Source organism: Pristiophorus japonicus, chromosome 1 (assembly GCF_044704955.1).
Source record: "Pristiophorus japonicus isolate sPriJap1 chromosome 1, sPriJap1.hap1, whole genome shotgun sequence".
NCBI lineage: Eukaryota > Metazoa > Chordata > Chondrichthyes > Pristiophoridae > Pristiophorus > Pristiophorus japonicus.
The window spans coordinates 45872026-45885467 of NC_091977.1; the positions used below are offsets into that span (position 1 = coordinate 45872026).

At 40.6% G+C, this 13442-nt stretch overlaps 1 protein-coding gene across 1 annotated transcript in view; it reads right to left on the reverse strand.

Annotated features, from left to right (window-relative positions):
- LOC139263240 (ufm1-specific protease 2-like) overlaps positions 1 to 13442 on the reverse strand; it is a 97338-nt gene that overhangs the window by 33641 nt on the left and 50255 nt on the right. The window contains exons 6-8 of the mRNA XM_070879007.1: positions 9269 to 9461; positions 1244 to 1387; positions 896 to 1060 (exon numbers count right to left, since the gene is read on the reverse strand). Of these exons, the coding sequence (XP_070735108.1) occupies positions 896 to 1060; positions 1244 to 1387; positions 9269 to 9461 (502 nt within the window). The remainder of the gene's footprint in view (positions 1 to 895; positions 1061 to 1243; positions 1388 to 9268; positions 9462 to 13442) is intronic.

Consider the following 13442-nt stretch of genomic DNA (forward strand, 5'->3'; position numbering starts at 1 on the left):
TATCGGCCTTCAATCCCATAAATTTCCCCAAGACAATTTCCCGCCGAATAAGGATATCCTTCAGTTCCTCCTTCTCACTAGACCCTTGGTCCCCTAGTACTTCCAGATGGTTATGTGTGTCTTCCTTCGTGAAGACAGAATCAAAGTATTTGTTCAATTGGTCTGCCATTTCATTGTTCCCCATTATAAATTCGTTAATAGCTGCCTGCGCAGTTAATTCGTCCACCTTATTACGAATACTCCTCGCATTGAGGCACAGAGCCTTCAGGCTAGTCTTTTTAACACACTTTTGTGCATTTAGACTTTTGCTGTAATGTGGCCTTTTTTGATTTTTGCCTTGGGTTTCTCTGCCCTCCACTTTTACTTTTCTTCTTTCTATCTTGCTTCTGCCCCATTTTACTTCCCTCTGTCTCCCTGCATAGGTTCCCATGTGTGTGAGCAGCTTCACCTTTTGACTCCTCCTCCCAACAAAGCTCTTCCTCAGTTTTTAGTTTTTGAGTTAACGCCTGTGTGATGTCCTCCAATTCTGTGTTCGGGTGCTAAAAGCAATTGAAGATTGGTCATGACCCCACCAAAGCGGCACTGGGTCTGCCATTACACCAGGCATTGCCTTGATTTGCTGAAACCTCGTGTCAAATTTTATGAAAATGTTTAGCAAAACAATCCATTGCATTGATGTAATTTGATATGTTACAGCTTCAATTATCCAATCATACAGCAAACAAATTATTCGTTGAAAGTAAATTAATCACTGCACTGTGTTGTATGGCTGCTGAACAAAGTAATGTTTTAAAAATGAAAATGTGTGGCTTAAAATAGTTTTTCGCTAGGATTCCTGTTGAATAAGTCCCGAAAGCATTGAAAAACAGACAATGATTTAAAGGGATTGTCATACCTTTTGGATCTCCTCATGTGATGGTATAGGGACATTGATGTATCCCTGAAAGTTGAACCAGGAGATGATGGTTTGCAAAGAACGGTATGCACAACCCCACCCAGTGTCATTTATGTCGTCCTGCAAGTAGTGATGATAAGTGTACGATCCATGCACTACATGAACCTATTCCAAAGTAAATAAAACATATCTGTAAGCTCAAAAGTTTAAAGTGCAGATAATTGAGTCGTTATTATTTTCGACGTCGTTGTACAACATAAAAATGCTTGCAACTACAAATAATGCTGTTATTGTGGCTATTTTCTTTTACAAAAAACAGTATATAGCATCGTAAATTTAGATATCTACCCCAAATTCTTCAGCGTCGGGAAGAGGAATATACTTATGTATATTTCGCAGGTATGTATTCGCTATCTCATCGGCTGGAAAGTGATAAGCCATAGGACGGCGAAGGAAGGGCTTATCGCCTAGAGAAAGTTTGGTATGCAACTCCTGTACACATCAAAAAAATGCAAAGATTTTAATCTGATGACTTCATGAAATCTTTAGGTTATCCTTTAAAGAATATTATTTTACAACCTACACAAATATTCTAGCCTAAAAGTCCATAAGGCTCTAATTTATTCAATATATTTTCTAACCTAATAAAGGTTAACTTAAGTCAATATAGAAAATGTGCACATTCAAAATCAACTGTGCTCCTTACTCTAATTTAGCTAATAACAGAACAACACAACCAAATATCTGGTAGCTACCAGGACTGCTGCACTATAAGGTCACGAGAACATGAAAAATTACTTCCAATTCCAGAGTGGAATAGCAGAACCAGATCCTATAACAAAATCTAGACTGCAGTTTCATTCTATCCTGTTCCTTGGTTAAAAATGTCCTTTGACCTCTAAATAGCTGCAATGGAGAGCAATCAGAAAAGCAAAAAGCACAGGCTGCTTTGAAATGGGCTAGAGTCTAAAATACTATGGGATGGATTTTCTTGCCCTTTGTGCTCCGCATCTGGAACAGCGTGAAAGGCGGCAGTGAGGTCTCCAGCGCCCCGCCGCGATCCTCCAGTTGAGTTTTGCGGTAGCGCTGAGCAGCACTGCCCGGAAGAGCTGCACAGAGTATGCAACTGGTTGTGACATGGGTGCGAGCTTCGAGTCTTGCCCAACCCTTCCGCCTGGAAGTCCCCCCTCAACGACCTCAATGGGAAATCAGAGCGGTCCAGCAATCCCGTCGGCGGAGAAGAAGGTAATGGACTCTAAAATGTAAATGGGTGTGTTTTTTGTTTGAATTTTGTGTGTGATGTGTGTTGTGGAGATGTGGGCAATGTTTTAGGAATGTTTGTGGGTTTTTTTGTGTTCCCCCACCCCCCCAAGCCCTCTCTGTGCGTTCCCTGGCTGGCTGCTTAGCAAAGTGCACAATGCCTCCCTTAGCACTGTGCCCCCTGACGCAGGGCCCAGATGCCCAAACTTAAATACTAATGCGCAAACTATTCCCGGCCGCTACCTTTCCTGCCCCGCTGCCATTATTGCCCCGAAAACAGAAAAGTCTAAAATCCAGCCCATAAAATTTAAGCATGGATGGGGAAAGATGGCTTCCACCGTAATATTCCAACACAGAGTTCAAGGCTATGATTTTTCAATAAAGGAACAGAGGAACAGGAGTAGACCATTTAGTCCCTCAAGCATGTTCTGCCATTCAATGAGATCATGGCTGATCTGTGATCTAACACCACATATCCACCTTTGCCTCATATCCCTTAACACCTCCAGTTAACAAAAATCTATCAATCGCAGATTTAAAGTTAACAATTGATCTAGCACCCACTGCCGATTGCGGAAGAGGGGTCCAAACTTCTACCACACTTTGCATATAGAAGTGTTCCCTAGCTTCACTCGTGAAAAGCGAGATATTGTTTTTAGGCTATGTGCTAGTCCTAGATTCCCCAATCTTCAGAAATAGTTTTTCTCTATCTACCCTATCAGTTCCCCTTATTATCTTGAAAACTTTGATCAAATCACAATATAACCATCTAAATTCCAGGGAATATAGTCTAGTTCGTATAATCTCTCCTCGTAATTTAACCCTTGGGAGTCCTGGTATCATTCTGGTAAATCTATGTTGCACTCCCTCCAAGGCCAATATATCCTTCCTATGGCGTGATGGCCAGAACTGAACACAGTACTCCAGGTATGCTCTAACCAGGGCCTTGTATAGCCGTAGAATAACTTCTACCCCATTGTATGCTAGTCTTCTAGATAGAACGTCCAGTATTCCATTAGCCTTTTTGATTATTTTCTGTATCTGCCCATGTCATTTTAATGATCTATGTACAGGGATCCCCAAGTCTCTTTGTACCGCCACTGTTTCTAGCTTTTCACCATTTAGAAAGTACTCTGATCTATCTTTTTTAGGTCCAAAGCGAATTACCTTGCACTTGCCTACATTGAAATCCATTTGCCACAGTTTTGCCCAATCACTTAATCTATTAATATCTCTGTAATTTTATGCTTCCATCGCCACCTACCTTTGTGTCATCGACAAATTTGGATCTATCCCATCATCTAAGTCGTTAATAAATACGGTGAATAGTTGAGGCCCCAACACAGATCCCTGTGGCACACCACTAGTCACAACTTGCCAATTAGAGTACCAGCCCATTAAGCCTACTCTCTGTCTCCTGCCGCTCAGCCAATTTCTTAACTAGGTTAATAATTTTCCTTCAATTCCATCAGCTTCAAATTTAGCAAATAGTCTCTTATGAGGGGCTTTCTTTGACAGCACCTCCCAAACCAAGACCTCTACCACCTAGAAGGACAAGGACAGCAGGTGCATGGGAACACCATCACCTCCAAGCTCCCCTCCAACTCACGCCATTCTGACTTGGAAATATACCACCATTCCTTCATAATCGCTGGGTCAAAATCCTGGAAATCCCTCCCTAACATGGGAGTACTTTCAGCATACGGACTGCAGCGGTTCAAGAAGGTGGCTCACCACCACCTTCTATGGGGCAATTAGGGATGGGCAATAAATGCTGGCCTTGCCAGCGACATCCACATCCCAGGAACGAATTTTTAAAAACTTTATTGAATGCCTTCTGGAAGTCGATACAACATCTACAGGCATTCCTCTGTCCACTACGTTAGTTCTTCCGCCCATACTGCGATATGTGTGCGCACTAGGTCCGTGCAGCAGATTTGGTCTCCAGTCGTTTTGGTTAATCCTTGCTACTGGACCAAGACCTAGCTCTGTCATAAGGACATAAGAACATAAGAATTAGGAGCAGGAGTAGGCCATCTAGCCCCTTGAGCCTGCTCCGCCACTCAACAAGATCATGGCTGATTTGGCCGTGGACTCAGCTCCACTTACCTGCCCGCTCCCCATAACCCTTAATTCCCTTAATGGTCAAGCCCGTGTGGTGGCTGGTGTGCAACGGTTACCACACATTAAAAAAAATCCAAGCAGGCATCTTCCACCCTTCAAGATTTAGTTTGGACCTGGAATTTTAGGTCCATCATTGAAACACCCATGAACTTTTTGACGTGAAAGCAAGTCATCCTCGATTCGAGGAACTGCCTACAATGATGACACGTTAGTCATCTCTTCAAAAAATTAAATCAGGTTAGTCAGGCATGACCTACCCTTTACAAAATGAATCAATCAGTTGAAAATTTTCAAGGTATCCAGTCACTCTACCCTTAATTATAGACGTTAGTAATTTCAGACTCTAATAAATAAATGTTAGGCTAACTGATCTATAATTTCCTGGATTCCCTCCCTCACCTTTCTTAAATAATGGAGTGATGTGCAGTTTTCCAATCTAAAGGAATGGTTCCTGAATTGAGAGAACTTTGAAAGATTATTGCTAGGGCATCTGCAGTGTTCTCATCTACTTCCTTTAAAACCCCCGAGATGGAAATCATCTGGTTCTGGTGATTTGCTACTCTTTAGTGCTATTATTTTCTTCATTACTGTTATTTTGCTTACGCTAATTTTAGTGAGTCCCCGTCCCTGATTCAATATTAGTTTCCTTGGGATGCCTGGCATGCTATCCTCTTCTACTGTAAATACTGATGCAAAATAATTCTTCAACATGTCCGTCATTTACAATAATTAGTTTTCAAGGGGCCCATATTGCTCCTGACTACCCACGTTTTCTGAATATAATTGTAAAAATAATTTGCGTCGATTTTGATATCCCTTGCAATTTTCTTTCATATCCATTTTTTAGCTCTTCTTATCTATTTTGTCACCTTTTGCTTTTCTTTGCATGTCTCCCAGTTGCCAGGACATGTGCTACTTTTTTGCATTTTTGTATGCTTTTTCTTTTAGTTTTATGTTGTCTCTTACCTCTTTTGTTATCCATGGCTGTTTTTTTGGTAAGTAGATCTCTTGCCCCATGGGGATATAAACTGGTTCTGTATCGCATTAAATTATTTTTTGAACACCTCTTGTCTCGTCATTTTACACATGAATAGATTTGCCCATTTTACTGTGGACAGTCTCCGTTTCATTCTGTTGAAGTCACCCTTACCTAAATCTATAACCTGAGCAGCTCTTTCGCGTTTCTCCCTTTCAAATATGTTGAATTCGATCATATTATGATCGCTATTAGATAAATATTCACACCTTTAAGCTATTAACTAAATCTGCTTCATTACTCATTAAATCTAATTTGGCTTGCTCCCTTGTTGGTTCTAGGACATATTGTTGCAGAAAATTATCCTGAACACTCATGAAATTTGCTACATTTCTGACATGAACCCAATCTATATGAATGTTAAAATCCTTCATTAAAACCACTCCGCCTTCGCTACACGCTTGTCTATTCTCTGCCTTTATACATTCTGCCACTTCACAGCTGCTACCAAGGGGCCTATACACACTAGTCATAAGTCCTTTTCTATTTCTTAATTCTACCCATAAAGTCTCCAATGCCAGCTTACCACTTATTATATCCTCTCTCATTAATGAAGTAATTTTATCCTTAATCAAAAACGCTATTCCTCACTCTCCATCAGTTCCCTATCCTTCCTGTAGACCTTTTAACCTGGTATATTCAGTTCCCAGTCCTGACCGTCTTGCAGCAATGTCTCAGTAATGGCTACCATGTCATACCCTCCAAGTTGAATTTGTACCTGCAATTCATTCAATTTGTTCCTGATACTCCATGCATTCGTATAAAGAACGCTTATTTGGGCCACATTCCCTAACCTGTCCCTCTGCTCTAATGTTGTTTTTCTCATGCATTTCTTATTTACAAGATAAGATATAGGAGCTGGAGTAGGCCGTAAGGCCCTTCGAGCCTACTCCGCCATTCAATAAGATCATGACTGATCTTATCATGGACTCAGCTCCACTTCCCTGCCCGCTTCCCATAACCCTTTATCGTTTAAGAAACTGTCTATTTCTGTCTTAAATTTATTTAATGTCCCAGCTTCAACAGCTATGAGGCAGAGAATTCCACAGATTCACAACCCTCAGAAGAAATTTCTCCTCATCTCAGTTCTAAATGGGTAGCCCCTTATCCTAAGATCATGCCCTCTAGTTCTAGTCTCTCCCACCGTGGAAATATCCTTTCTGCATCCACCTTGTCAAGGCCCCTCATAATCTTATACGTTCCTATAAGATCACCTCTCATTTTTCTGAATTCCAATGAGGCCCAACCTACTCAACCTTTCCTCATAAGTCAGCCCACTCATCCCCGGGATTAACCTAGTGAACCTTCTCTGATCTGCCTCCACAGCAAGTATATCCTTTTGTAAATATGGAAACCAAAACTGCATGCAGTATTCCAGGTGTGGCCTCACCAATACCCTGTACAGCTGTAACAAGACTTCCCTGCTTTTATACTCCATCCCCTTTGCAATAAAGGCCAAGATTCCATTGGCCTTCCTGATCACTTGCTGTACCTGCATACTATCCTTTTGTGTTTCATGCACAAGTACCTCCAGGTCCCGCTGTACTGCAGTACTTTGCAATCTTTCTCAATTTAAATAACGTGCTCTTTGATTTTTTTTCTGCCAAAGTGCAGGACTTCACATTTTCCAACATTATACTCCATCTGCCAAATTCTTGCCCACTCACTTAGCCTGTCTATGTCCTCCCGCAGCCTTTTTATGTCCTCCCTCCTGATTTAATTACTTTAGTTTTCCCTTTACCTGTAGTGCTAAAGCACAATTTCTAACTATTCTTTTATTCTCCTCCCTTTTGTATGTTGTTCACTAGGTAAGGGAATTTCCATAACATTTGGCAGATGGAGTATAATGTGGGAAAATGTAAGGTTATCCACTTTGGTAGGAAAAAAATAAAAAAAATAATTATTTAAATGAGAAATTACAAAATGCTGCAGTACAGAGGGATGAAACACAAAAAGTTAGCATGTAGGTATAGCAAGTAATCAGGAAGGCAAATGGAATGTTGACCTTTACTGCAAGGGGGATAGAGTATAAAGTAGGGAAGTCCTGCTACAACTGTACAGAGCATTGGTGAGTTCACACCAGATTTGGTCTCCTTATTTAATGAGGGATCTCCTTGTATTGAAGCAGTTCAGAGAAGGTTCACAAGGTTGACTCCTGAGATGAAAGGGTTGTCATATGAAGAAAGGTTGAGCAAGTTGGGCCGATACACATTGGAGTTTAGAAGAATGAGAGGTGATCTTATTGAAATATATAAGATTCTGAGGGAGCTTGAGGGTAGATGCAGAGAGGATGTTTCCCCTCGAGCGGGAATCTAGATCTAGGGGGCATATAGTTTCAGAATAAGGGGTCGCCCATTTAAAACAGAAATGAGAAGGAATTTCTCCTCGGACGGTTGCGAAACTTTGGAATTTTCTACCGCAGAGAACTGTGGAGGCTGGGTCATTGAATATATTTAAGGTGGAGATAGACAGATTTTTGAACGATAAGGGAGTCAAGGGTTATGGGGAGTGGACAGGGAAGTAGAGTTGAGGCCAAGATTAGATAGCCATGATCTTATTGCATGGCAGAGCAGACTCGAGGGGCCGAATGGCCTACTCCTCCTGCTCCTTTTTCTTATGCTCTTAAATTTGACAAATGTTTCCATACAGGTAGAGTTTCACTTTACCCAATGAGATATCTTAAAAGGACTCATCCCATTTACCGAAATCCAGCAGCAGGCTGGCCAGTTCCAAGACTTAGGAGCCTACCAAGTACTTACATGGTTACTACTAGAGTTTAATCCATACAGCCTTTAAGCACAGGACACTCCCTGCCATCTGTCCAGTCAGGATCACGCTACCCATAGGGGTAGTGTCTTACATACATGGTTATCTGGAGCCAAGATAGAACACTCCAAGCCCTTTAGTAACAGCATAGAGCCATTCAGCCCCTCTCGCCTACTCCACCATTAGATCATGGCTGATCTGCTCAACTCTATCCACCTTTGTTCATATCCCTTGATTCACTTTTCTAACAAAAATCTAGCATCTCAATCTTGACAGCTCCACACATCCCAGCATCCACATCCTATTAGGGGAGACATTTCCAGATTTCTACTACCCTTTGTGTGTAAGAAGTGCTTCCTGATTCCGCTCCTGAATTACCCAACTCTAATTTTAAGATTATGTCCCCTTGTTCTTGATTACGCCATCAGAGAAAATAGTTTCTCAGTGTCTACCTTCTCAAAACCTTAACATTTTCAACAGCTCAATTAAATTGGCCTCAATTTATATTCTAGAATACAAGCCAGGTTTATGCAACCTGTTCTCACAATTTAACCTTTTAAAACCTGGCATCATTCAATAAGCAAAACTGGTCAATCATCAACAGTACTGTGGACCTGCCTGGCTCAGGTGTAGCTAAACCAAGTCTTCCACAGAGGGTTTGCCCCTTTACAAACTTCAATCAGACATGCCATCTTGTAGCCCACATCCTCTCCTTTCCCTCTAAGCTGGGGAATTCCTCACAATTGATGGCAGGGCAAAAAAAATGAACATACCTGTTGGAGCATTGATATTTAAAGAAAGTAAAGGAAGTGTAGTGGTTCTGCTTGAAAAGTGTCTTGTGGTTTTATTATTGGGATAAGTGACCTATCCATTTGTGGTGTAAGAAAGAAAAAAAAATAGAAGGAAATCACTTAGGGAAGTGATTTAGAAGCTTGGGATGTCACTCAAAACCAACATTTTCACTGCCTCTAGGAATTGTATTCAAAATTGGGCACCATAATCATACTACACTCAATTAGTGTGAACACCATGGAATTTATCTTGGTAGACATAGTTGAAAGGGTGAAAAGACAGATTGTGTCATGAAAAAAATGAGGATCAATCCAAAATTAATTGCTACTTTAAACAGTTAGTAATTCATGGGCAGGCTTTATAATGGGAAAAAGTGACCTGGACTCCAACCATACTTTTCGTTGCGGTTCCAGTTCATCATCAGTAATTCCAGCAGGGTATACTACTGTAGTAAGAGTAGTTTTCTCTGGCAATTCAAAGTGGAATGCTTGCGGTATTGGGATAGAATTTTTTTTTCCATATCTCTGAATGCAGCTATCCATCTCAGAGAGCTGTACAGAAACAGCTTCCACAACAAGATTCAGTAGTCTGTGAAAAACATAATTTATAATGAATACTCAAGGCATATTCTAAACTACATACACAGTACAATTTGACAAGAAAACTACTTTTTTCTCAGCGTCAAACTCGTGCACAGCTGTATTATAACTTCCCTGCCAGCTGCTGTTCTTTCCTCAAATAATGGCAGAAAAATTTAAATTAAACACTTTTACATTCAGCAAGCTTGGAAATCATGATATGTTTTCCCTTCATATTTCTATTAAATTTATCCTATCCAAATTTCACAATTCAGGCCTACTGCTAAATAGTTTGGGGAAATCCAAATCAAGAGCTTTGCAGAAGCAAATGTTCTTTCCAACTCATCAGGATGGCTCCTGTAATAAAAATAGAAACGATGGAAAGATTTGTGAAGCAAAAAGACAGGCTAAAATTTCATGTGCAGAACCTTCATCAGAACTGAGCTCTGATCAAAGATCTACATTTAAAACATTGATGGTGCTATTTACAACAATTTCTGTTTTTATTTCAGATTTCTAGCATTTCAGTCTTTTCTTTTTAGGCTTTTTAGCAGCCTAGGTCCGGAATCCACCTTCAGTTCTTTACAACAGGAGTGGCAGGCGACAGGAGAGTTCAGCTACAACATGGACTTTAGTTTAAAAATTATTTAATTGTATGACCAAAGGTATGCTCTGGGAATTCAAGGTGAAAGAGGTTAGGAAGTGGAACTCTGTGTGCATATTATAAATAAATTCCACAATTTAAGATTGTACGGTCAGTTGTGGGGAACCTACTGAAATCTGTCATTAAGGATAGAGTGACTGGGCAAATATGAGCTAGAGAGCTCCAGCATAACTTCTCTCTTTAAAAAAAAAAAGCCATGTCTGACTAATCTAGGTGAATTTTTTTTTGAGGACGTCATTAAAGGAGTGCTATGAATGTTACCTACATAGACTTCCAGAAAACATTCGATAAGGTTCCACAAAAAAGATAATCGCCGAAAATAAGAACGCACAAAATTGGACGTAGGGTTGAAAATTGGTTGGGCCATGGGAGACCGAGACTGATAAAGGTTATATACTCAGATTAGCAGGCTATGACAAGTGGTGTTCCCCAGGGATCTGTTTTGGGCACTCAACTTTATATCATATTTATTAATGACATGGATGAAGGAATAGAGTGTTAATATATCCAAGTTTACTGATGAGGAATAGCAAGTTGTGCAAATGGAGCAAGAAGTTGCAAAGGGACATAGACAGATTAAGTGAGTGGGCAAAGCTGTGACAGATGGAGTTTATTGTGGACAAATATGTGAGGTCATCAACTTTGGACCCAAGAAAAATAAATCAAGTATTTTCTAAATGGTGAGTCACTAGGAACTGTGGAGGAGGAAGGAGAGTTAGGGTGTTCATGTACAGAAATCAATAAAAACTAGTAAGTGTACAAAAACAATTAGAGGCTAATGGAATGGTGGCCTTCAACTCAAGAGGGATGGAATGCAAAAGGGTGGAAGTTATGATACAGATGTATAAAGCTCTGGTTAGACCCCATCTTGAGTATTGCGTTAGGTTTGGGTACCGCACTTCCATAAGGTGCAGCGCATTTACCAGAATGATACCGGTGCCAAGAAGGTTCAGATAAGAGGACATAGAAACATAGAAAATAGTGCAGGAGTAGGCCATTTGGCCCTTCAAGCCTGCACCACCATTCAATAAGATCATGGCTGATCATTCCCTCAGTACCCCTTTTCCTGTTTTCTATCCATACCCCTTGATCCCTTTAGCCATAAGGGCCATATCAAACTCCCTCTTGAATATATCCAATGAACTGGCATCAACAACTCTCTGCGGCGGGGAATTCCACAGGTTAACAACTCTTAGTGAAGAAGTTTCTCCTCATCTCAGTCCTAAATGGCTTGCCCCTTCTCCTTACACTGTGTCCCCTGGTTCTGGACTTCCCCAACATCGGGAACATTCTAACCGCATCTAACCTGTCCCGTCAGAATGTTATATGTTTCTATGAAATCCTCTCTCATCTTTCTAAACTCCAATGTATAAAGGTCCAGGTGATCCAATCTCTCCTCATATGTCACTCCTGCCATCCCGGGAATCAGTCTGGTGAACCTTCGCTGCACTCCCTCAACAGGTTGTATAAACTAGGTTAGTATTCCCTTGGGTATAGAACAATCTGATCAAGATTGTTAAAATATTAAAAGGATTCAATAGGGTAGATACACAAAATATATTTACTCTGATAGGGGAATCAAGAATAAGGGAACTTATTAAAATTAGATCTCGGCCATTTAGGAGGGAAATAAGGAAGCACTTTTTCCAAGTAAAGTGTAGCCGAAATCTGGGATTCTCTCAAACGCTGAGATAACTGAGACAATTGGAGCTTTCAGGACTGAGATGGATCGAGTGTTGTTATTTAAGGGTATCAAGGTATATGGGGCTGGAGTTGAGGTACAGATCAGCCATGATCTAATTGAATAGAGGAGCAGGCTTGAGAGACTGAGTGGCCTACTCCTATCTTCCTATGTTCATGTTAATTCTAGCAGACTCAAGGTAATTCCCCTCTCCCTGATTCTGGTTTGATTTTTGTTCATGCATTTCAGTTTATTAAAATATAATAACAGTAAAAAATATACTCCAACATTGGAAAAAAACCTGGAATATGAAAGATATACAGTAAACTCTCGTTTACCCGGATATGAATGTAACGGAAAACCCTCCGTAAAGGAATTTTAAATATTGCGAGATTTGGCAACTAAACAAAAATGAGGGGATCATTGGCTACATATGTAATTTACCAAAATTCCCTGGATTCTGGGGAGGTCGCAGCAGATTGGAAAACTGCAAATGTACTGCTCCTATTTTTTAAAAAAAGGAGGCAGACAAAAAGCAGGAAACTATAGACCAGTTAGCCTAACATCTGTGGTTGGGAAAATATTGGAGTCCATTATTAAAGAAGCAGTAGCAGGACATTTGGAAAAGCAAAATTGGGTCAGGCAGAGTCAGCATGGATTTATGAAGGGAAGTCATATTTGACAAATTTGCTGGAATTCTTTGAGGGTGTAATGAACATGGTGGATAAAGGGGAACCAGTGGATGTGGTATATTTGGACTTCCAGAAGGCATTTGACAAGACGCCACATAAAAGGTTACTGCACAAGATAAAAGTTCACGGGGTTGGGGGTAATACATTAGCATGGATAGGGGACTGGCTAACAGAGAACAGAAAGTCGGGATAAATGGTTCATTCTCTGGTTGGCAACCAGTAACTAGTGGGGTGCTGCAGGGATCAGCGCTGGGACCCCAACTATTTACAATCTATATTAACGACTTGGACGAAGGGACCGAGTGTAACATAGCGAAGTTTGATGATACAAAGATGGGAGGAAAAGCAATGTGAGGAGGACACAAAAAATCTGCAAAAGAACATAAATAGGCTAAATGAGTGGGCAAAAATTTGGCAGATGGAATATAATGTTGGAAAGTGTGAGGTCATGCACTTTGGCAGAAAAAAAATCAAAGAGCAAGTTATTATTTAAATGGAGAAAGATTGCAAAGTGCTGCAGTACAGCGGAACCTGAGGGTACTTGTGCATGAAGCACAAAAGGATAGTAAGCAGGTACAGCGAGTGATCAGGAAGGCCAATGGTATCTTGGCCTTTATTGTAAAGGGGATGGAGTATAAAAGCAGGGAAGTCTTACTACAGTTAGATAAGGTATTGGTGAGGCCACACCTGGAATATTGCGTGCAGTTTTGGTTTCAATATTTACGAAAGGATATACTTGTTTTGGAGACAGTTCAGAGAAGGTTCACTAGGTTGATTCCTTAGATGAGGGATCAACCTAGTGACTTATGAGGAAAGGTTGAGTAGGTTGGGCCTCTACACATTGGAATTCAGAAGAATGAGGTGTGATCTATCGAAACGTATAAGATTATGAGGGGGCTTGACAAGATGGACGCAGAGAGGATGTTTCCACTGATGGGGGATACTAGAACTAGA